Genomic DNA, 22,371 nt, shown 5'->3' on the forward strand with positions numbered 1-22,371 from the left:
GTACATAGTAGAGAATTAACAAAACGTCAACAGCAAGAAATAAAATTTAAATGGCATTTCTCGCCATTGGAATGTAAAGAACATATTCAAAATGTGGAGATGATCAGTTGGTTAACATGTTTGCAATGTACAAACACTTCTTTGTTATCGAATTTGTCATTAATTCCTGAATATACGTGCCTCTGTTTATATCTAATCTGCTAACTTTTCTCTTAGCCGTTTTAACGTAAACATAATACGTGTACAGACTTTCAATAATGCACCATTGGGTTGAGGTAAAAATAAAAGGCGGTATACGAAATTTAATAAGAGCTACAATACTATAGCTATTGATTTCACGTTACGTATACGCCCAGTCAGACTAATTTAATTGATTTTTTAAAATTGCCAAAGCAGCCACTTAATAAAAAGAATTATTTTATATACATAGATTCCCATTATAAACAATAAGAACTAAACAAAAATATCCAAAATATGAGTTTCAACGATTCGTTTATTATTCTAACCATTCCATTCTATTTGGTTCACTTCCTGGGTTGAAATCTAGCTTCTGTAATTAGAACTTAGTGATTGTCTAATTATTATTAATAGTTCATTAATATTATTAATGCTCAGTGCAGCTTGGAATATAATTAGCAATTTTCAGCATTTATCAGATGTGCCACCAAGACGTATACGTGATATATAATATGAACTGTTATATACAAGCATTGCATTATATTGTCAGCCTTAGTCAACTCAGGCGAAATTTTTGACGAATATACACCTACATATGAAAGTATATAATAGTGCCGTTACTGTTAATATTACAGTTACTAAAGTAAACATACACAAATAAGTAGGTACTTATATATTATGTGAATTCTGGGAACATACTTGTATGTATACATAAAGTTGCTGAAACGCAACACCCATTTGAGTCAAAAATGACAGCAGGAAACATTAAAAGTGGTGGAATTACTCCTACATGTTCAATAAGTGATGGCTTAAGTGCGGATGTTGTCGATGTCAGTAAAAGTAAGAGTAAATGCACTTAAGTCGGAAATATGTAAGCATGAATACATTTTGCTTTTAGGCTTAGGAAATAGGTTGCTCAGAAGTGCCAACGTATGATTCACATATTTGTATACTCTTGCAACATGTTGCTACAGAGTATAATACATAGTTTTATTCACCTAACGGTTATACGTATCACCTTAAGCTAATCGAGATAGATAACGAAGGCTTATATGTATATATATAAATGTTCAGATTGACGAGAAAAGTTGAAACTTTGTATGTGGATTCCTTAGTACAAAACAAATAACGATTTCGTTGATGGGCGTAATTGGACAACTGCCAGCGACACTTACTGCCCATATAGCACAATTCCACTTGACTTTTTAACTTCCCAGTAAACACATCGAGAATCAATTACTATAGCGGGATAAAACTTTGCTTTAGTGTAAGCTATGTTACAAGTATGATGAAAAATCCAACCAGAAATATTGAAGCCTTAGAAATGATCAATCGCCTAGATACCATAGTTGACTTTTGATCGAAAATATTGGTCAATTATGTAAATGAAATTAAGGGATAATCCTTCTCTGAAAATGGTATGTGTGCACGTGAAAAATGGGTTGAATCGAGCCAATAATTCCCTTACCCCCATTTACCTAATATAAAGATTTTATAATATTAACCATTTTAACGTAGCTGTGTCACACAAAATAGGATTGACTGTAAATTCAATTTTTATGCCCAATTTCATGCTTTCATCCCATTGTAAATATATCCAATATAACACACGGGCTTGCATGTATGTAACTATTTACAACTTTTTTACATTCTGAGATATCGCCCATTTGTACGCCGAAAGTGGCAGTAATATATTTCACCACAATGAATATTTTGAGGTTACGATGAATGAGCACGAGTAAATTAAACAACCAAAAGCCTACACACACTCAACATTTAAGTGTATGTGAAATATTTTGGCCAGAGTTTTATCGACGTTGTTGAAAAACTTCTACGTAAAGAGTCAATATTATATACTTTGTGTGCACGTAACAAACGTGAAAGGCTTAGAGATAAGCAAAATATTTTACAGTAATGTACATAACTTTTATATTGCAGGCAGTCATACGAGTATAAGAGAAAATAGTTCTGGGTTGAAAATGGAATTGAAAAACTTTTTTCTTTCTCCCCTTACTTCAGTGCTATTTGCAATAAAAGTTACAATTCCGTGCTTTCAATTTGGTTCTGTGTATTTGTTGCCAGCAGCAACATTGTTTGCTTACGGTTAATGCAAAAACACAACCGACAGTTTGGTTGGAAAAATATACACAAAGTGCTTTGAAAACACTGGAGATTAATTGAAATCACTAAAAATACAGTTTGGAATTGTTAAAACTATTTGGCAGGTTCAATATCTCTACTTAGTATTGGAGAATTAAAAATATCCAAACGTTTACCCTTACAGAAATTTGCATTATTTATAATATCTTAAGCTTTTTTAAATATATTTATTCTTTCACACTAAATAAATATTTCTTTAATTTGTGTTTGGAAAGCAAAAACATTTGTCATCTAGCCTATACTCGTATATTCTCACAGGTGAGAATTTGAACAATCAATTCCATTTTCAAACCATGGAATATGAATGGGCTATAATGTGTTTCAAGGAGTATTAATTCTATAATATATTAGTTTTTAATTTATAAAATATTACTTTAGTCAATAACATAAAAACCAGATTTATTTACCTGCTACCAATGACGGTTCGCTTGTCAAACGTGAAAACTTGGGAATAACATGTTCCTCATTTAATTATACAACACGGGTGTTTGATATTTTTATTGTGTATTTGACTGAAACTTTTACAGATAACTTATACCCTCTTCCAGCGGAACTTAACCCTTCATTAAGTGTTTCCTTTTAAAACTTTTTGTTTGCATCTATAGTAAGACAAAAAATAGTAAGACTTTGATCATAATGTTAAAATTCTTAATTTATTCTTAATCCTCCTTGGCCACCTCAAACCAGTTTCCGCAATCGTTTGACTTTGCGGAATAGCCAGAAGTCACATGGAGCTAAGTTAGTTGAATTCAGTGGTTGCGACACGATATTGGTTGAAAATTTTCTCACGAAACTCACGTAGAATCAATGTAGTAGTATGCGACTGTGCATTACCACGATGCAAAAACCAGGAGTTGCCGGTCCATAATTCCGATCTTCCGATACGAATAGCTTCGCGCAAAGGACGCATAACACATCAAATAGTATTTCTTGTTGACAGTTTAGTCGGTCAGAAGGAATTCGGAATGAACCACACTTCGATAATCGCAGAAAAATGTCAATATTAAATTGATTTTTGACCTACTTTGACGTGTTTTTTGGGCTTCGGTTCACTTTTGCCACAATATTCGGCCGATTGATTGTATGTTTCCAGATCGTAAGCATAGATCCAAGACTCAACGTTTCCTGAAATCGTGGTAGTCGGAAGGCATTGTTTCTCAGACGTTATTGCCACGCTATTTAAAAAAAAAATTATTCACTTTTCTTAGGCTCGAATGATCCTTAAAAATGAGTTTTACTATTCCTTCCGATATTTCAACGATGCCAGTGAGATCTATGATTGTTAATCATCGATTCTCATGTACCAGTTCCTTTATTTTTTTGACGTGTTGATCATAAATTGTTGTTGATGGCCGGCTTGGACGTGGCTCGTCGTCAACGCGTTCACGACTCTTTTTGAATATTTGTACCAATCAAAAACAGTCGTAATAAAGAATTATTACAGAGGGCCTACATATACATATTTTAACGGCTGCAACACCAAGACTGCCTTGTAAATATAAAAATAATTTTCCCATAATAAACAGCCGTTAACTTTCTGCAATTTCTTCTTAATGAAAGTAACATTAAAGCATGCGCGTCATAACACTAGTAAATATATATGTATGCCATCAAACATATAAACATTATTTACTCAAAATTCTTGTAAATAAAAAAAGGCAAAAGTTTAATGCCTTAAAGCGGTAAGCAGTTGTGTGTTGATTGCCTGAAACTGGCTTCAGCAATACAAAGTTGTGGAATTTTTTCATTCTGATGTTGAAGTGAACCCAAAACGCTCAAAGTTATGATATATGATAATTTGATTGTTTTCTTTAGGCCAAATAATGTGCCTTTTACAAGTTTCTAAGTATGTGCCGGAAATTAAGTGGTTCCTGTTCAAAATGGTGAGCTCGGCGAAAAGTTTGATAGGACGGAGGGATGAAAATTCTAATATGTTGAAGTTAAGAGTTGCTAGAAACATTGCACAAAAAAGAAAGTGAAAAGAATTTCAATTGAATTTTTTTTTTAAACAAAAATGTTTAGTAGTTCTTCGTTAGTAAATATTCATCAATCAACGTCAATAAAATAAGAATAACTTATAACGTGCAGCAGATAAAAAAAATATATTTTTCCCTAGGTAGCAAATAAACCAAGTTTCATATCTCTTCTTTTCTCAAGAAAAGCTAACCAAATTTATAGCACTCTACACATAGCACAGGTTCAGATTGCATTGTAGAAACTTTGAAATGCCCAAAAGAATTTCCAAGTTTTGTAAGTGTACAATAAGGGACTTGTACCTATACCTAAGTAAATACAAATTATTAAGAAAACATACACAAGTTATGGGTTCAAAAACGTGATACTTACCGTCGACAAGCTAAACAAACTTGAGCTAAACACGAATGACGTTTGAACACACAGCCAAACTGAGTTCGTGAATTCGTGACAGGCGCTAATATGTAAAATTATGAAAATATGTCAGCTTTACTTTAGGTATACCTCTATAGGAAGTAAGGAAGAGCTAAGTTCGGGTGCAACCGAACATTTTATACTCTTGCAACTGGCATAAATCAAAGCCGGGGAAATACTTTCAGATGTAAAACCAATCATATGGAGTAAAGTCAGCCGAATGGGGCTGGGCCAAGTTTTCGCTCAAATTGATCTATTTAGGCACAAAAATACATTGTTATGAGAAAAACACGCTCTCTTATTTTTATTGGGCTAACCCACATATTGGCCGATATGTGCAGTATAAAGTCACCTCGAAGTTCGAAAATCTTCATAGCGGTATAAATTTACCTGCAAGTTCGAAAATCCTTAAGTAAGGTTCATAGGAGCCAAGAGAAAAATTGACATGCTACAGCCCATTTTTGACACACAGGCATACCATTGTTAAGAAAAGATGATTCCTGAATTTCAGTTTTATATCTCATACATTGACCAATATTTGCGGTCAACTATAGGCACTGGGATTCAAACCTAGGGGCTTGAACAGTTTTTATTGCATTCTAACAATTTTTGGTCATAAGGTGGAATATTCTAAAGGTATTATTCATGCATAGTTATATTAATTTGCTATTTATTTGTATACTGGAAAGTAAAAGAATCAAGTAGAATTTAAAATTGTGTTCCTACTTCCCATAGGCGAGGTAGCAGTCCGATTTCGCACAGGGCAATAAGAATCTTAGGGGAATGTGATGTAACGAATTTAGTTGCAATCGGTAGAGCAGGTCCTGAGATATACGATTATCCCACAAGTGCTCCTTGCTACTACAATGCTCAGTGCAATATTACACTTCTATATCTTGTTTCTGTGCTTAGTTATGGCCTTTATATGTTCTACATCAGAATAATATGTTATTGAAGACTGTAACACAGCACTAACTAAAGTATGTAAAAGAATCTTAATTAAAACACATATTTGAGATTGCTTCAAAAGAGAGATTAGTTTTATTTGCTAATCTAAAAAAGACGGGTGCTAGTGTTTTCCAGCATATTTGTCAGTTTTAATAATTGAACTTAACCGCATTTGCACCACTGCAATCGATGGTAACTTGATTGCCGTTTTTCAACCACTGTCGCGACCAGATTTGAACATTGCAATTAACATTCTTATCTCCATCAGTGAGATCCACATTATACCTGTATGTAATGCCGGACACTACTTGCTTGGTGGCTGAATTCACCTTTGAAATCCTAGTTTTTAGTTTAAACAAAAAATGTAAAGAAGAAAAGCTCTTTTGTAAATGATTGTCAATTAGAAACGTAAATAACGTTTTGTCTACCATTTAATAGAAAATAAATATTCCTATTTTATGGCAAGCAAGGAAATTTTATTTATTTTCAAAGCGTTTAGGGAACTTACGTATAACTGGGACCACTTCCAGTACTCAATTTGCTCAAAGCCGTCTCAAGAGTACCTACAGCAGCTGTCAATTCGTCACCACTGAGCGTAGTAGCTTCACCAAAAGCTAACGACTAAATTAATTGAAAATTAAAAAAATAATAATATTGAAGATATAAAATAATATTATTTAATTTGTATAATTTTCTTCTCAATTACAACTGTTTTACAATTTTACCTCATTTGGTAGTGAAAAGAAAGCGCATACAGCGCAAATGGTTAAAAGAGCAAACTTCGGAGTCACCATTTCTAATTACTATCGAAACTACACGTCGTGTTTAGGCGAAGAAAAGATCACAAATGTGTTTTACTCGAAGCGTGTCTTGTATTTTATAGGAAAGTTGGTACATAAAATCAATTCAGCGGCCATTTTATATAATTGTACATAGTATTATTGTTGGTTTTAGTAAATTTAAGATATTATAAATATACTCTTATATGTGAATGTGTGGTTGCCTGATAAGTCAGCTTTGAATTATTGTGTGCACAGGTGTGTTGTTAGCAATTCTATGTACGAATGTTTGTGTTATATTTATTTTGTAGGTTTGCTTTAGTTGCCATATGACGATTTGAGAATTTGCTTCCGTTAGAACTGCCGTTTGTTATAATTGTATAAATAAAAATATTTATGTTTTTGAGCTGGCTGGAAAAACCTGTGATAACAAAGTCAAATGTTAATATGGATCGGATGGAAACTTGTTATAAACACATATGTAAGTATAGTATATTAGGGAGTCCGTTATTTCCCTTTTTATTTTTTTGCTGTCAACCACTGACATTTCAGCTTTTTCTTAAACAAATTGATTAAGTTTAAATAAGTTTTTAGTTTTCTTTTTAAACTTTATGAGTGAAGGTCAAAAAAAGAGTTTTTTCTTTAAATTAAGATATATTGATGAAATTACACATGTCCCTTGGCAAAAGAGTAAGCGGAGTCCGTTGATGAGTGTAATCTGCCACGCCCACAAAACGAAATTAATGGAAAACCTATAAAGTACCATATTAACAATTGAGTATGTTATAATAGGGATTTCCAAACAGACCATAAGCTCAATATCTTTGTTTACCTAGCCAACGACAGGAAACAAATTCCTCAATTGTCATATGGCAACTAAAGCAAACCTATATACAAAGTAAATATACCACAAGCCTTCATACATAGCATTTTTGCTTACCTCACACCTGTGCCCACAATAATTCAAAGCTGTCTTATCAGGCAATCACATCTACACATACATATAAGCGTATATTTATAATATCCCAAATTTTCTAAAACCAACAATAATATTATGTACAATTATATAATCAGCCTGCTGAAAATTTTATCCAGGTGCAAATCATTAAATCATATAAAGAAATAAAAAGCTTTAATGAATTAAATTGGATTTTTTTTATTTTAATTAATTATAAACTTACAATCTGCTTTAGTGCTAGTAAAGGGTATTTTTTTTAAACGTGTTTTGCCATTTCAGGATAAACAGGCTTACTTCGGAACAACGTTCGATGAATGGACCCGAAACGAGATGGTTATTGATTCCGACTTTGATAAGAAAATTTTGAAAACAACAACCTTTTCACACTAAATGTTTAATTTTCTCATGAAAATTCTATTCAAAATTTGGGAAAAAATATAAAGTTGACCTTTCAAGCGAGCAAGTTTGTGGTCTTTAAGTGCACCTAGTATAATATGGATGGAGCAGTAGCAGTTAAAGTTATTTATTTACAATTAAGGTTTTGAAGCTATTTCTAGAACAGGAAAGAGTCAACGAGTCTTTTAGCTCTTTAATGCCACTTCTCATACTTTTGAACGGTAATTTTTCCCCTTCTTTCAAGTAATATGATAATTGAAATATATAATCATTCAATAAGTACTGCTTGAATTATTCAAAGAAATTATATTTGAGAAATATACAAATATTTATAAATCAGACATTATTAAAAATGTTTCAAGTGGTCCCCGAAATACTGAGTATATTCTAGATCAAGGGTAATTTTTAATAAACTGAAAAATTATGTTAAACCACACCTATCTATTGTTTCTTAAGTCAAAAAATTAAATCAACACGACAGCAGTAATACGTATTTATAATAACATGCCTATTAAGAAAAACCTTTTTTTATCTGCAATTAAAATTTTTATAATTTCGAGTTGTGCTAATTTTATGTTTGGTGTGAAATAGCCATATAAATCGATCAGTTTTTAATGCCACGTGTTATTCGATTTTAAGTACCAATTTTCCTATAAAATACAAAACATGGTTCGAGTAAAACACATTTGTGATCTTTTCTTCGCCTAAACACGACGTGTAGTTTCGATAGTAATTAGAAATGGTGACTCCGGAGTTTGCTCTTTTAACCATTTGCGCTGTATGCGCTTTCTTTTCACTACCAAATGAGGTAAAATTGTTAAACAGTTGTATTTAAGCAAAAAATTTTACAAATTAATTAATATTATTTTATATCTTCCCATTTTTTTATTTCTTAATTTTCAATTAATTTAGTCGTTAGCTTTTGGTGAAGCTACTACGCTCAGTGGTGACGAATTGACAGCTGGTGTAAGTACTCTTGAGACGGCTTTGAGCAAATTGAGTACTGGAGATGGTCCCAGTTATACGTAAGTTTTCCAAATGCTTTAAAAATAAAACAAATATCCTTACTTTTGTTTTCTAATCAATGGTATACAAACCGTTACTTATGTTTCTAATTGATAATTATTTACAAAATATGCTTTTCTTCTTTGTTTAAACTGAAAACTAGGATTTCAAAGGTGAATTCAGCCACCAAGCAAGTAGTATCCGGAATTACATACAGGTATAATGTGGATCTCACTGATGGAGATAAGAATGTTAATTGCAATGTTCAAGTCTGGTCGCGACAGTGGTTGAAAAACGGCAATCAAGTTACCATCGATTGCAGTGGTGCAAATGCGATTAAGTTCAATTATTAAAACTATGAAATATGCTGGAAAACGCTAGCATACATTTCTTTTAAATTAGCAAATAAAACTAATCTCTCTTTTGAAGCAATCTCAAATATGTCTTTGAATTGATTCGTTTACATATCTTATAAGTTAATGATTAATGTAATTACGTGGCAATTATAAGAGAGCGGGACCGCGCCAATTTTTAAAAAATTTTAAATGTTATATTACCAAATAACAGTTTCCCATGGTCTAATTCTGCTCTTCTGCAATACCAACCCACTTTGGACGCCAAGGCATACGTGTACCATGTCGTGATACGAAACCAAAAATATATACATACATATGTATATATTACAAGTGGTTGTAGTGAGAACGATTCAAGTTTTCAGCCTTGCTGCGCAATAGCCTTCACAATCATCCGTTCGCAAAATAAGCCGTGCAACCACACGTAAGTTCTGAAATATCACTTCGCAGTTTTGACATTCCCTAATAAAATTTACGAGTAGAACAGTCAACTAAGTAGATTTTGTAATTCAACAAATTTATTTTGTCTGCATAATACCATTGGAACCACACTGATTCAATTATCTTAATTCGTCTAAAGGACAATGAAATCACTTATCTCAGTTAAATGTATTTAAGTAAATAAGTAAAATTAAAGTATTTCTTCTTGTGGGTTTCTTCGATTGTTAACGTTTGGTTTATATTGTCCTCGGTAGCTTAAAGCTGAGCAAATAAATTAAACCTTGAACTACTATTGGGTGGTTCGCTAAAAATTAGTTCAAGTAGTTTTCAAAGTCCTGATTCGAGTTGAAGGTTCCAAAAAATATTGCGCACAGCGGAACAAGTAATAGTGCGAAGGTCTTCAGAATAAGGTGAGTGCGGTAGCACATTCCACTTAAGCTACAAAAGCTTTTGACCAGTCTACAAATTTATATGTGGTTTCTCATTATCCAGGTGGAACCCGACACCTTTCGTACTAATCAATAATGGGTTCTTTTATTTGAGTGCATCACTCAATTTGTTCAATTTATCACAACACACTTCAAAATTAATCGTGTATTGTCGGGCAAAAGCTCAAAATAAACGGTCCCCTGAAATGCGTCCAAACACACGACTTACATCGACCAATCCAATTTTTTTATACACACCCTCTTCAAGAATCCTTCTAGTATGTGGTGCATCTTCAAGATCAAAATTTCTGGAACGAAATTTTGAAAACTAATTTTGATATTGGCATTAGATCACCACATATTCTCCCTACACCTCAGGTAACTTTCGGCTGTTTTCGATCTTACATCATCGATAGGATACCAAACAAAACCTATTCAAAATAAACAAGTAAGGGCTAATTTCGGGTGTAACCAAACATTTTGTACTCTTACAACTTGGAAGAATCAAAGCCTTAAGGTATAAAATGATATGCAGAGGATGGCCAACATGTTCGACATAAGGTTTGTTAGAAAAACGAAAATGGACATGGGGGTTGGGGGTTGGGGAAATATTTACCCGATTTATCTATTAACTATTATCACGCCGCATACTTAAAACTGTTCCCGGGGTTTCTTTAAGGTACCTTACAGACAATTACCAATCATATGGAGCAAAGTCAGCCGGATGTTCGAGAATATTAATATGTCATATTATGTGTTCGGCTAATTCTATTTATTTTAGACACAAAGACACTCTTATGAGTGAAATTCGTTATCTAATTTTCACAAGTCAACTATAGATAGGTCCACATATTCAGTACCTAAGGGTCTGAACAGCTTTGCTTGGCAAATTTTTGGTCATTGCATACTTTAGAGAAATTAATAGTGAAAAATTTTATACTTTTGATTCTTTCACCATCCAGTATACAAATCAAGCACCAACAAATGTATTGGGATTATAATTTGCTCGAAAGGTACCTATAAGATATTATGACTAAAAGTTGTCAAAATCGGACTTAAACTGTCCCATAGCGTAATCTTTTAACAAAAATATTGGTCAATCTATTTTTTTATTGAAATTGAATTTTTGTAGACTTTGACAGGATAATAATAAAATTTTTTGCTGACAGTAACACAGCACTAACTTATAAAGTATGCATAAAAATCTTAATTCAAACACACATTTGAGATTGCTTTAAAAGAGGGATTAGTTTTATTTGCTAGTTTAAAAGAAATGTATGCCAGCGTTTTCCAGCATATTTCATAGTTTCAATAACTGAACTTAACCACATTTGCACCACTGCAATCGATGGTAACTTGATTGCCGTTTTCCAACCACTGTCGCGACCAGATTTGAACATTGCAATTCTTAACATTCTTATCTCCACCAGTGAGATCCACATTATACCTGTATGTAATGCCGGACACTACTTGCTTACTGACTGAGTTCACCTTTGAAATCCTAGTTTTCAGTTTAAATACAATACAAAGAAGAAAAGCATTTTTTGTAAATGATTATCAATGAGAAATATAAGGAACGGTTTGGACACCATATAATAGAAAATAAAAGTAAGGATGTTTGATTTATTTTCAAAGCGTTTAGGGAACTTACGTATAACTGGGCCCATCTCCAGTACTCAATTTGCTCAAAGCCGTCTCAAGAGTACCAACAGCAGCTGCCAATTCGTCACCACTGAGCGCGGTAGCTTCACCAAAAGCTAACGACTAAATTAATTGAAAATTGAAAAAATAATAATTGTGAAGATACATATAAAATAATATTAATTAATTTGTATAATTTTCTTCTCAAATATAACAGTTTTACAATTTTACCTCATTTGGTAGTGAAAAGAAAGCGCATACAGCGCAAATAGTTAAAAGAGCAAACTTCAGAGTCACCATTTCTAATTACTATCGAAACTACACGTCGTGTTTAGGCGAAGAAAAGATCACAAATGTGTTTTACTCGAAGCATGTCTTGTATTTTATAGGAAAGTTGGTACTTAAAATCGCATAACACGTGGAATAAAAACCTTATATGTTTAAACACAAAAGTGGCAGAACTCGAAATTCTAAAATTTTTGATTGCGGGTAAAAAAGTTATTCTTAATATGGATAGTAGAATCAATGAGTATAACTGTTGTCGTATTGATTTAATTTTGTGACTTAATAAACAATAATTAGGTGTGAATGGACATAACTTTTCAGTTGATAAGAAATATTTAAGTTAGACCTTGATTTGGATTGTACTCAGTATCTAGAGCACCACTTGAAATAATTCGAAAGGATGTTGGTTTGGTAATAAATATTTGTGTATTTCCCAAATAAACATTTTTGGAGTAATTTAAGTTCTACCTTTTGAATGACTAAATATTTCAGTTATCATATTGCTTACTAAAAAGGGAACAAAACTTTCGGTTCAAAAATATGAGAAGCAGATTAAAGAGCTAAAAGATTCGTTGACTTTACGCTGTTCTAAATAGTAAAAGCTTCAAAACTTTAATTGTAAATAAATAACTTTAACTGCTACTGCTGCATCCATATTATAAGTGCACTTAAAGATCACAAACTTGCTTGGCTGAAATGTGAACTTTACACTTTTTTCCAAATCTCCCATAGAATTTTCCAGAGAAAATAAAATATCTAGCATGCAAACGTTGTTGTTTTCATAATTTTCTTGTCAAAATTGAGATCGATGGCCATCTCGTTTTGGACCAATTCACCGAACGTTGTTCCTAAGTAGGCCAGTTCATCCTTAAATGGCGAACCACGTCTAAAAAACACTCTTTACAACGTCTAAGGCAGATTTTAGTTTTGTTATTATGGAAATGTTCGAATTGCTGGAGCCTTAATTAAGGCAACTAAAAAAAATTCCGATTTAATACATTAAAGTTTATTATTTCCACATATGAGGTAATAGTTTGTACCTCGAAAAAGTTTTCTGCGGCCATATTATATAATTGTACATAATATTATTGTTGGTTTTAGAAAATTTAAGATATTGTAAATATATGTACGCTTATATGTATGTGTAGATGTGGTTGCCTGATAAGACAGCTTTGAATTATTGTGGGCACAGGTGTGAGGTTGGGAAAATAGCTATGTATGAATGTTTGTATTATATTTGCTTTATAGGTTTGCTTTAGTTGCCATATGACAATTGAAGAATTTGTTTCCGTTAGAACTGCCGTTTGTTATTTAAATAACAATATTGATTTTTTTGAGCTAGCTGGAAAAACCTGTGATAACAAAGTCAAATATTAATATGGATCGGATGGAAACTTGTTTTAAACACATATGTATGTATGTATAGTATATTAGGGAGTCCGTTATTTCCTTGTTGATTTTTTTGCTGTCAACCACTGAAGTGTCAGTTTTATCTTAAAAAAAAAAAAAATACAAAACAAGCTCTTAGTTTTTTATTTAAACGGTCTTAAAAGCATATTATTTTTTTGCATTTCTATAAATATAATTTTTTACTGTTTACATCCAAAACAAGAACACAAAATGTTGGCATTACACAGAAAGTCTCTTTGATTTTTCCATTTAAAAAGTAAAATTACTACAGTAGTTTGCCAAGGCGTTAAACTTATCATATTAGTTGAGATAAAATATTTTTCTAATTCCTTCAAAATTTTAATTGTTGTGCAGAACGCTTTGCCATTTCACTAAGGTTGCTTTAAAATATTTCTCCTTTTGGGGTTAAATGTTTCCTATATAAACTATATGTGTATAAGTGTATATATTAGTATGTATGTAGATATGCATAACGTGAACGCATAGCTGACATATTTACGAAATTTCATTAGCGCCTGTCACGAATTCATGAACTCAGTTTGACAGTGTGTTCAGACGTCAATCGTGTTTAGCTCAAGTTTGTTTAGCTTGACGACGGTAAGTATGACGCTTTTGAAACCACAACTTGTGTATATATTCTTAATAAATTGTATTTGCACAGGTACAGATATTATTTTCTTATTGTACCATATAAAAACTTGGAAATTCTTTTGGGCATTTCATAGTTTTTTTTTAACGCAAACTCAAATTTGGTTAGTTTTGCTTGAGAAAAGAAAAATATGAAACTTTGGTTTATTTGCTACCTAGGGAAATACTTATTTTTTCTCTGCTGCGGGTTATAGGTTATTCTTATTTTATTGACGTTGACTGATGCATATTTAATAACGAAGAACTACATATTATTTCTGTGCAATATTTTTATTCGCATATACTAAACAATCATATACATATATATATATTATACACATAACCTTAAAGAAATTTAATTGAAATTCTACTCACATTCTTTCTTCGGCAAAGTTTCTGGCAACTCTTAACAACAATAGTTTAGAATTTTTATCCCTCCGTCCTATCAAGCTTTTCGCTGAGCTGACCATTTTGCACAGGAACCACTTAATTTCCGGCACATACTTAGAAACTTGTAAAAGGCACATTATTTGGCCTAAGGAAAACAATCAAATTAGCATATATCATAACTTTGAGCGTTTTGGGTTCACTTCAACATCAGAATGAAAAAATTCCACAACTTTGTATTGCTGAAGCCAGTTTCAGGCAGGCAACACACAACTGCTTATTGCTTTAAGGCATTAAACTTTTTCCTTTTTCTTTTGTTTATAAAAATTTTGAGTATTTTTTTTTTTTTTTTTTGTTTCAATATCTTTTTTTTATTTAAACCCTATATAGAATAAACTAACAAATAAAAATTTGTGTGAAAAAAAAATTGTTGAAAAAAGGTGGATTTTTATGGTAAATGTTACCCCCTTAAGTTTCGCGTGAAAATCCATTGTAGTATAAATGTATTACAAGTGGTTGTTGTGGAAAACACGTTACCATAAGGGAAAGAGAGACTAGCAGTAATCTAAAGCTTCTACAAATCCGATTGACCGCAAATTGTTGGCTGCCAACGATTAAAGTTCTCAGCCTTGCTACGCAATAGCCTTCACAATCATCCGTTCGCAAAATAAGCCGTGCAACCACACTTTAGTTCTGAAATATCACTTCGCAACTTTGAAATTCTCCTAAAAAAAATTATACAAGTACAAGAGTCAAGTAAGTAGATTTTGTAATTCAACAAATTTATTTTGTCTGCACAATTCCATTGGAACCACAATGATTCAATTATCTTAATTCACCCAAAGGACAATGAAATCACTTATCTCAATATGAATCTTTCGAATTGTTGAAGGTCCAGATGATAAATGCATTTAAGTAAATAAGTAAAATTAAAGCATTTCTTCTTATGGGTTTATTCGATTGTTAACATTTTGTTTATATAATGTTATACTTGGTAGCTTAATGCTGGGCAAATAAATGAAACCTTCAACTACTATTCGGTTGTTCACTAAGTACAAGTAATTTTGCTTTTTAGTGCATTTTAAACACGGTTTGTTTATTGTGAAAAAAAACATTTTTTTTTAAATATATATTCCCTACTTTGAACCAATGCCTTTTGCCATATTTTGGGTAAGATATTGATTTCACGCTCATACAATTTTGAACTTTGCAAGCAAAAAAATGGTCCAAGTAGTTTTTGAAGTCCAGATAGTGAAGATCGTTCCATCTAAAAAAGTTTGTGACCACAGGAACAAGTAATAGCCCGAAAGTAGGGAGGATATGTTGGGTGTGATGGTGCATCCAATCAAGATACAAAAGCTTTTAACGAGTCATCAACTTTGTATGTGGTCTCTCATTAAGCGTTGGAGCACTACACATTTCCTATTAATCAATTTTAGACTCTTCTACCTGAGTGCATCTCTCTATTAGTTCAGCTGATTACATTACATTTCAAAATTAACCGTGATATTGTCGAGCAAAAGCTCAAAATAAACGATCCCCTGAAATTCAACATACAGACAACATAATTTTTGGAGGGACTACCGACCTTCGAAGTGATTTAATCTGGTTCATCCCTTTTAGATCATGAGCTTCATATTCTTATAAACTGCCCACTTTTCGTTTCTAGTAGCAATATGCTACAGAAATTAATTATCTCTTTGATGTTTGATAACAAATCACAGTCATTTATACGACGAAGAAAATTGTATTTTGTCAAAACATTAAGAACACATATGTCAATCTTCGAAATTAATCCTAGGCGTTTCATGTGCTTGTGAATGGATGAAATTGCAAACGTTTGTGAATATTTGACGTTTTGCATCAATCAATAACTTTATATTATCAACATCGGCTTCAAGAGATCCAGGATGTGGTGTGTCCTCAAGATCTGGAACGAAATTTTAAAATCCAATTTTGGTAATGCATCTAAACTTAATGATAACTGTATGCATATATAGAACTTTACCCATGCAATAATGCCACCACGGATATTTCAATCACCATTACTGCTAAGCTGCGCTTTATATTTACATCTTTATCGCTATTTTCTTATGTATTTGCAGTTGCGACTTCAGCTATATGATGCGGAATATCCTGTTTCGAGACAGAATATGTATAGCAAACTAATGTGTTATAAAAAACTAACTGTCAAAACGGAAACCAACTAAAAACATATAAACATATACATATATATAAAGCATACATACATACATCTGAAGACAGCAAAAAGAGACAGCAGAAAAGTATAGATATTTCAATCACCAAAAGCAGCGTCAATGCTTAATCGCACTTATCAATCAAGACAAGCGTTCATAGTTCTGACACTGAAGATACAGCGAACATTTAACGTAGAGTGCGAAACTCTGTTGGTACTCCGTTCATACTCACCTTAATGTTCTCGTTTATAGTCATATTGGCAGTCAGCAGCCGTTGAGAATGAAAGGCGGAATTTTTCTCTGAAAGGAATATACCCATAGGTACTCATATTTTTTGCGAATGCATTAATTATGTACTCGTAGCGCATTTCGCTTCGTCAGCATTAGTTATCAAATTGATTATAATCAACTCGATATAACAAATATAATAATTGAACGTAAAATTTACGACGCTTAATAAAATCAACACGAAATTGCTACACCAACATATACCATACATATACATACTCAACATGGGAGCGAATTCGTCGAGCAGATCGGATGCAAGTCTTCTCAGCGATGAAGATGGTAAGTCTGGCGTGTTTATGAAGGAAATTGTTTATTTTTCAGTGAATATGTTCATAATTTCGCATTATGTGCTTTATACAATGGGTTATTTGAGAGGGATTATAATATAATCTCAAACCTATTTATTTGTAAAACATTCTAAGTATTTTAGCGATCGTTGGCACACTTAAAAAAGTTCAAGCGACCACTCCGAGCAAACTGTTTTGAGTCAACTGAAAACATTAAAGCGAATCGCTTCGGCCATTGAAGGCTCTATTCCGGAAATTGACTTTAACAACTTTGCCGAGGATTGGAAAAAATGTTTGCACAAGTGCATTAGTGACAAGGGGGATTACTTTATGGAAGAGGGCATAGATTTTGAAGAATAAATTGAAAATTTTAAAATTATGAAGAAAGTCTTACCATTTTTTGCTCTTAGTAGTAATCATTTTATACATTTTTCTGGCTGTTTGTGGATTCTATTCTAAAAGAATTGTATCAAGCCAATTTTCGATAAAGCGTTCTGATGAGAACTGTATTCTAAAGAGTACGTACGTTGTCATGATGGAACACTATTGTCTCGTGTTTAATCTTTTTAATTCCCCGTTTCTTTTTGATGAGTTGTTCAACTTGTCCTCAATGTAATCAGTATTACTATTTACTTCAATTACCTAAATCAGCACATCTAAGCACATCTCCAGCATTCTAACCTCAGTATTTAAAAAATTCTATTTTCAATTTTATTTTACATGATTGGCGGCGGCGTTTGCTTGTACATATAGTCAATTTTGATCATTTTCAAATTTTGCGGGCGATTGGTAAAGGGAGCTTTGGCAAGGTAAGTCAAATATTAAGTAAGTAATTTATTATATTACGTCACGTAAAAAAATAGTAATTTTAATTCAAATGTATTCTATTTTTTTGTTTCTTTTTTGTAAAGAGTAAAGTTTTTGTATAATTAGCTTACTAATTATCCCATTTACTGTTTCATTGACGATAGATTGAGGCATAAGTCTCCAAAAATTAAGTACTATTATTGACGATTAGATATATTATTTACACGGAATATTTCACAATCATATTTTTTAGATTATCAGTTACTAATAATTATAAAGAGCTTAATTAGATACGTTCCCAATTGTCTCATCTAATTAAACTATTTAAAGAGCACACCTAGTATGACAGCCTAACAATAACGAATAAAAAAAATTGTTTTTGAGCTGTAAGGATATATTTATACATATTATTAGAATTTAGAAAAATCTTTGAAGAATAAATATTTTTAGAGTTCACCCGATCTCTGAGGGCACTAAAAAATATGGTCCTCCACAGTTGCAGTAATTCCGGCCTTTTTCGTACATGAAGTTTAAAACAAATAATCTCACTAGAAGGTATTGTCCGTACAATGACCTATAGTCGAAAAAAAAATCAAAAACTGACAAAATGGTGGGGTTTTAAAAAGTTAAATTTACCCAAAAAATTCGAAAAATACTTTTTCCATAAAAATAATTGCACCAAGTGTACCGATATGAAATAAGCCTTGTGAAAATGAAATACTAATTTTGAATAGGAAAGTAAAGAAGTATTGACCATTGCCTTTTACAAATTTTGACCACGCGAAATTTTCAATATTTTTACTCATTACGAAAATTTACTACTTTTTATTTCACTGCGTAGATAATTATGATTCATTTTCTTCAAAAACTAGTTTTATACTTTACTTTAAAGAATTGGTTTCTCTGTAGATAAACTAAAATGACATCCACTCTGAACCGTTAGTTAGCAAGCTAACAAAGTGAGTCTATGTGCATTATCAATGTTAACACAACTGGTGTCTTGATCATAATTTTCCACACCACCACAAAAGATTAGTTTTCATTAATGTCGGTTTCTATTTTTTCTCTTATTCCACTTTTCAACTCGCTTTGATATGCATCTCCCGGCCAACCAATCAAACGCACAGGTGTGCATCGTACAGAAACGTGATAGTGGCATACTCTATGCCATGAAATATGTCAGTCGGTCGGCGTGCGAGTCACGTGGTGCCCTGGGTGGTGTTATCAAAGAAGTGGAATTGCTTGCCTCGCTGGAACACCCATTTCTGGTGAATCTGTGGTTTTCATTTCAAGGTAAGTTCGTTCGTGTGAATGAGAGTATGTTTAAAAGCTAGAGTGCAGGTGAACTTTTCATTATGTGCGAGTATATTTCACAAGTGGTCATCAACTTTTTCATGCATATAGTAAATATGTATGTCCTTCGTTTTCAAGCATTTTACTCATCGCCATGTAACTATGTATATACATATTCTACCATATAAAAAATAACCATAATTTTACCATTTCCATTCGGTCTAAGCATAAGCACGAGGATAGTTCCTTTATTACTTACGCCGATGGCTTTACTATCTCAAGAAAAAACCACTATCATATGGATAGTGGATATCGGAAATGCAAAAGTGAGACCACTTTGCAGCAGTGTTGAACGCTGTTTAAGCCCAATCCCACGGCAAAAATAGGATCAACTCGTAAACACTAGAAACAGTGGATTCACTCGGTGAACCTGCTTTGAAGAAGGCGAAGATGGTCCTATCGGCCGAGTTTTAAATTATGTACATATCGATTCACCCTCGTATGTATGTATGGACTTATTCTACTATGTAAAAAGTTTCCATAATTTCTCTCGTTCAATGCATAACTGTGAACATATTCAACCTTGATTATAAGCGCACACACCTTGTGAATCATATACTCGTAAATATTGGTTAGCTTTCAGTTCTGTTATAATTTTCTAATATATACTCATATATACCTACATATGTACGTTTATGTATGTAAATATTTTCACTTTTGCCATTTGCTACTTTGGTCAACCCAGATGAAGAGGATTTATTTATGGTGTGTGATTTGCTGACTGGCGGTGATTTAAGGTATCATCTACAGAATCGGGTGAGTGCAATTATTTATAATACATATACACGTTATAATATATTTATATACACATATTTACATATTCTCATACATGTACATATAAGTTTTACGTGATATAAGTATTTATTTTAAAGTAGCAAAGATTCAAGTGCATACACTCACATGTGTAGTATACATATATGGCTAAAGAGCACCTTCAGCACACTTAAGTTATGATTTGATAGTCGTATTCATAAATACGTAGTACATACTCACACTTTTATATACAATTACTATATTTGCCTATATAGAGATCCTTTTTTGCATAGGTATATGTTAACGCCATAATATTGTTCAATTTATTAATATTTTTTTTTTAGGTGGAATTCAGCGAAAAAAGTGTTGCCTTATTAGTGTGTGAGTTGGGAAGTGCTTTAGAATACTTGCAGAAGCAAAGAGTGGTGCATAGGTACGTAAAATGTGTATGTGTATGTACTAATAAGTCTCCATATTTTTTATTTTCCATATTTTCAACAGGGATATCAAGCCAGATAACATTCTTTTGGATGGTGCTGGTAAGTGTATCGAATTGTCTTTAAAATTTGTATGTATATCTCTTTACTGGCGTAGACACCGCTTACGTGATTATAGCTGAGTTAACAACAGCGCGCCAGTCGTTTCTTCTTTTCGCAATGCGGCGTCAATTGGATATTCCAAGCGAAGCCAGGTCCTTCTCCATCTGGTCTAACGGAGTGGAGGTTTTCCTCTTCCTCTGCTTCCCCCGGCGAGTACTGTGTCGAATACTTTCAGTGCTGGAGTGTTTTCGTCCATTCGGACGACATGACATAGCCAGCGTAGCCGCTGTCTTTTAATTCACTGAACTATGACAATGTCATCGTATATCTCATACAGATCATCGCTCCATCGAATGCTATATTCGCCGTAGTCAATACGCAAAGGATCATAAACCTTCCGCAGAACCTTTCTCTCGAACACTAGGAAAGGCGACTTATCAGATGTTGTCATCGTTCATGCCTATACACCATATAGCAGGACAGGGACGATAGGTGACTTGTAGAGTTTGGTTTTTGTTCGTCGAGAGAGGACTTTACTTCTCAATTCCCTACTCAGTCTGAAGTAGCACCTGCTGGTAAGATTTATTCTGCGTTAGATTCCGTGATTGACGTTCCAAGATGAACGAAATTATCTACGACTGATTTTCCAGATCCAAAGCCACACTTTTCACACAAACTTTTCGATAGAACCTTATATGTATGCGATGGTAAAGATTCTTATCCCACGGTAATTAGTGCAGATTGTGGGGTCTCCCATGTATAGTATGTCTATATGCTATATATATACAGGCACCGATATTTCCCAATTTTAAATTTTTGATTTTTTTGCTTCAGTTTTTGCACTTAAAAAGGATCCGACGTAAACAAACGGAAAAGTAAAATAGTTAAAAAAAAAAGTTCTTTTGTATTTCCGTTGCTCCTTCTCACTTTAGCTTGTCTTTGTTTTTGTTACTTAGAGGATACTTGGTCCAAGACCGTAAGTCGTTAGCAGTTTCAACCATAAGTAAAAGTTGTGTGTCCAAGTGAATGGCGTTCAGAGAACATTCCTCACTTGCGTGAACTTCTACACAACCAAACTCGATTGGTATAATCTAATAAAGGATGATCCATTTCGAGGTACCCTACTTTTTTTAAAGAAACAACATATAATCATTCGAAATAATACACATCTATTCAGTCGAACTTTCAAAGACTCGTTCGAACATTTCGACTAGTAACTGGCGAATGACAAGTGTGATGTTTTGCTCTGAAACAAGGCGGGATTGTCCGCATAAAATTTAGACTTTAAATATCTTTTTAGGAAAAGTCTAACGGTGTGATATCACATGATCTTGGCGCCCACTCGAACGGCCCGAAGTGTTCTCCCGAATAAATCCATTGATTGATGCAATGTGTAAGAGCACATAGAGCGAAACGATGTGGCTTGGGAAGGCAAGTTCTTGCATAAAAGGCTTTCAATATAAGATATCGACGTAAAATGCGCCAAGTCATTCCATTCGTCAGTCTGAGTTGCTGCGAATGGCCCCGAATGGACTATCCACTGTCTTCATGCACACTCTCAGCTACGGCTGATATGTTTTCTTCACTGCGTGCTGAACGTGATCTATTCGGTCGAATATTATGCAATAATGAAAACTGGGTCTGGAGATAGATGATGGTGTTACGAATAGTACGCTTAGTAAGCCGACTATGGTGATAATACGTTGAATGTGAATTTTCATAATAAAGTTGAACGATTTGTAACGTTATTCAGGCGTAAGTCT

At 33.1% G+C, this 22,371-nt stretch overlaps 3 protein-coding genes across 12 annotated transcripts in view; 2 read left to right on the forward strand and 1 right to left on the reverse strand.

Annotated features, from left to right (window-relative positions):
* Positions 1 to 22,371, forward strand: part of LOC105231074 (serine/threonine-protein kinase 32A) — a 198,607-nt gene that overhangs the window by 159,753 nt on the left and 16,483 nt on the right. For all 7 annotated transcript variants that reach the window (XM_049447205.1, XM_049447204.1, XM_049447200.1 and 4 more), the window contains 6 exons: positions 16,489 to 17,148; positions 17,910 to 17,965; positions 19,091 to 19,256; positions 20,002 to 20,072; positions 20,414 to 20,502; positions 20,571 to 20,608. In XM_049447205.1, the coding sequence (XP_049303162.1) occupies positions 17,094 to 17,148; positions 17,910 to 17,965; positions 19,091 to 19,256; positions 20,002 to 20,072; positions 20,414 to 20,502; positions 20,571 to 20,608 (475 nt within the window). In that variant the 5' untranslated portion in view covers positions 16,489 to 17,093. The remainder of the gene's footprint in view (positions 1 to 16,488; positions 17,149 to 17,909; positions 17,966 to 19,090; positions 19,257 to 20,001; positions 20,073 to 20,413; positions 20,503 to 20,570; positions 20,609 to 22,371) is intronic.
* Positions 5,737 to 12,064, reverse strand: LOC105231073 (sarcocystatin-A). Of its 4 annotated transcripts, XM_049447218.1 has the most exons (4): positions 11,906 to 12,063; positions 11,685 to 11,797; positions 11,481 to 11,534; positions 5,737 to 5,958 (listed from the first exon to the last, which is right to left on the reverse strand). In XM_049447218.1, exons 1-4 carry the CDS (start codon positions 11,972 to 11,974, stop codon positions 5,823 to 5,825), a joined length of 372 nt encoding a protein of 123 aa, XP_049303175.1. In that variant the 5' UTR covers positions 11,975 to 12,063; the 3' UTR covers positions 5,737 to 5,822. The 4 variants fall into 4 exon arrangements, with proteins under 4 accessions (XP_049303175.1, XP_019847590.1, XP_011210471.1 ...); XM_019992031.3 differs by lacking the exons at positions 11,481 to 11,534; positions 11,685 to 11,797 and adding an exon at positions 6,182 to 6,294 and having other exon boundaries at positions 5,737 to 6,012; positions 11,906 to 12,064; XM_011212169.4 differs by lacking the exons at positions 11,481 to 11,534; positions 11,685 to 11,797; positions 11,906 to 12,063 and adding exons at positions 6,182 to 6,294; positions 6,399 to 6,556 and having other exon boundaries at positions 5,737 to 6,012.
* LOC105231072 (sarcocystatin-A-like) lies at positions 8,480 to 9,250 on the forward strand. The gene is made up of 3 exons (XM_011212170.3): positions 8,480 to 8,614; positions 8,719 to 8,831; positions 8,975 to 9,250. Exons 1-3 carry the CDS (start codon positions 8,546 to 8,548, stop codon positions 9,162 to 9,164), a joined length of 372 nt encoding a protein of 123 aa, XP_011210472.2. The 5' UTR covers positions 8,480 to 8,545; the 3' UTR covers positions 9,165 to 9,250.

This window comes from Bactrocera dorsalis, chromosome 2, assembly GCF_023373825.1.
Source record: "Bactrocera dorsalis isolate Fly_Bdor chromosome 2, ASM2337382v1, whole genome shotgun sequence".
NCBI lineage: Eukaryota > Metazoa > Arthropoda > Insecta > Diptera > Tephritidae > Bactrocera > Bactrocera dorsalis.

What these genes read in the sequence shown, in the direction of transcription:
- LOC105231072 (XM_011212170.3), top strand. Translation starts at nt 8,546, where the DNA reads ATGGTGACTCCGGAGTTTGCTCTTTTAACCATTTGCGCTGTATGCGCT. An exon ending in TCTTTTCACTACCAAATGAG is followed by an intron (nt 8,615 to 8,718) that starts GTAAAATTGTTA and finishes CAATTAATTTAG; the next exon opens with TCGTTAGCTTTTGGTGAAGC. An exon ending in GGAGATGGTCCCAGTTATAC is followed by an intron (nt 8,832 to 8,974) that starts GTAAGTTTTCCA and finishes ACTGAAAACTAG; the next exon opens with GATTTCAAAGGTGAATTCAG.
- LOC105231073 (XM_011212171.3), bottom strand. Translation starts at nt 11,974, where the DNA reads ATGGTGACTCTGAAGTTTGCTCTTTTAACTATTTGCGCTGTATGCGCT. An exon ending in TCTTTTCACTACCAAATGAG is followed by an intron (nt 11,798 to 11,905) that starts GTAAAATTGTAA and finishes CAATTAATTTAG; the next exon opens with TCGTTAGCTTTTGGTGAAGC. An exon ending in GGAGATGGGCCCAGTTATAC is followed by an intron (nt 11,535 to 11,684) that starts GTAAGTTCCCTA and finishes ACTGAAAACTAG; the next exon opens with GATTTCAAAGGTGAACTCAG.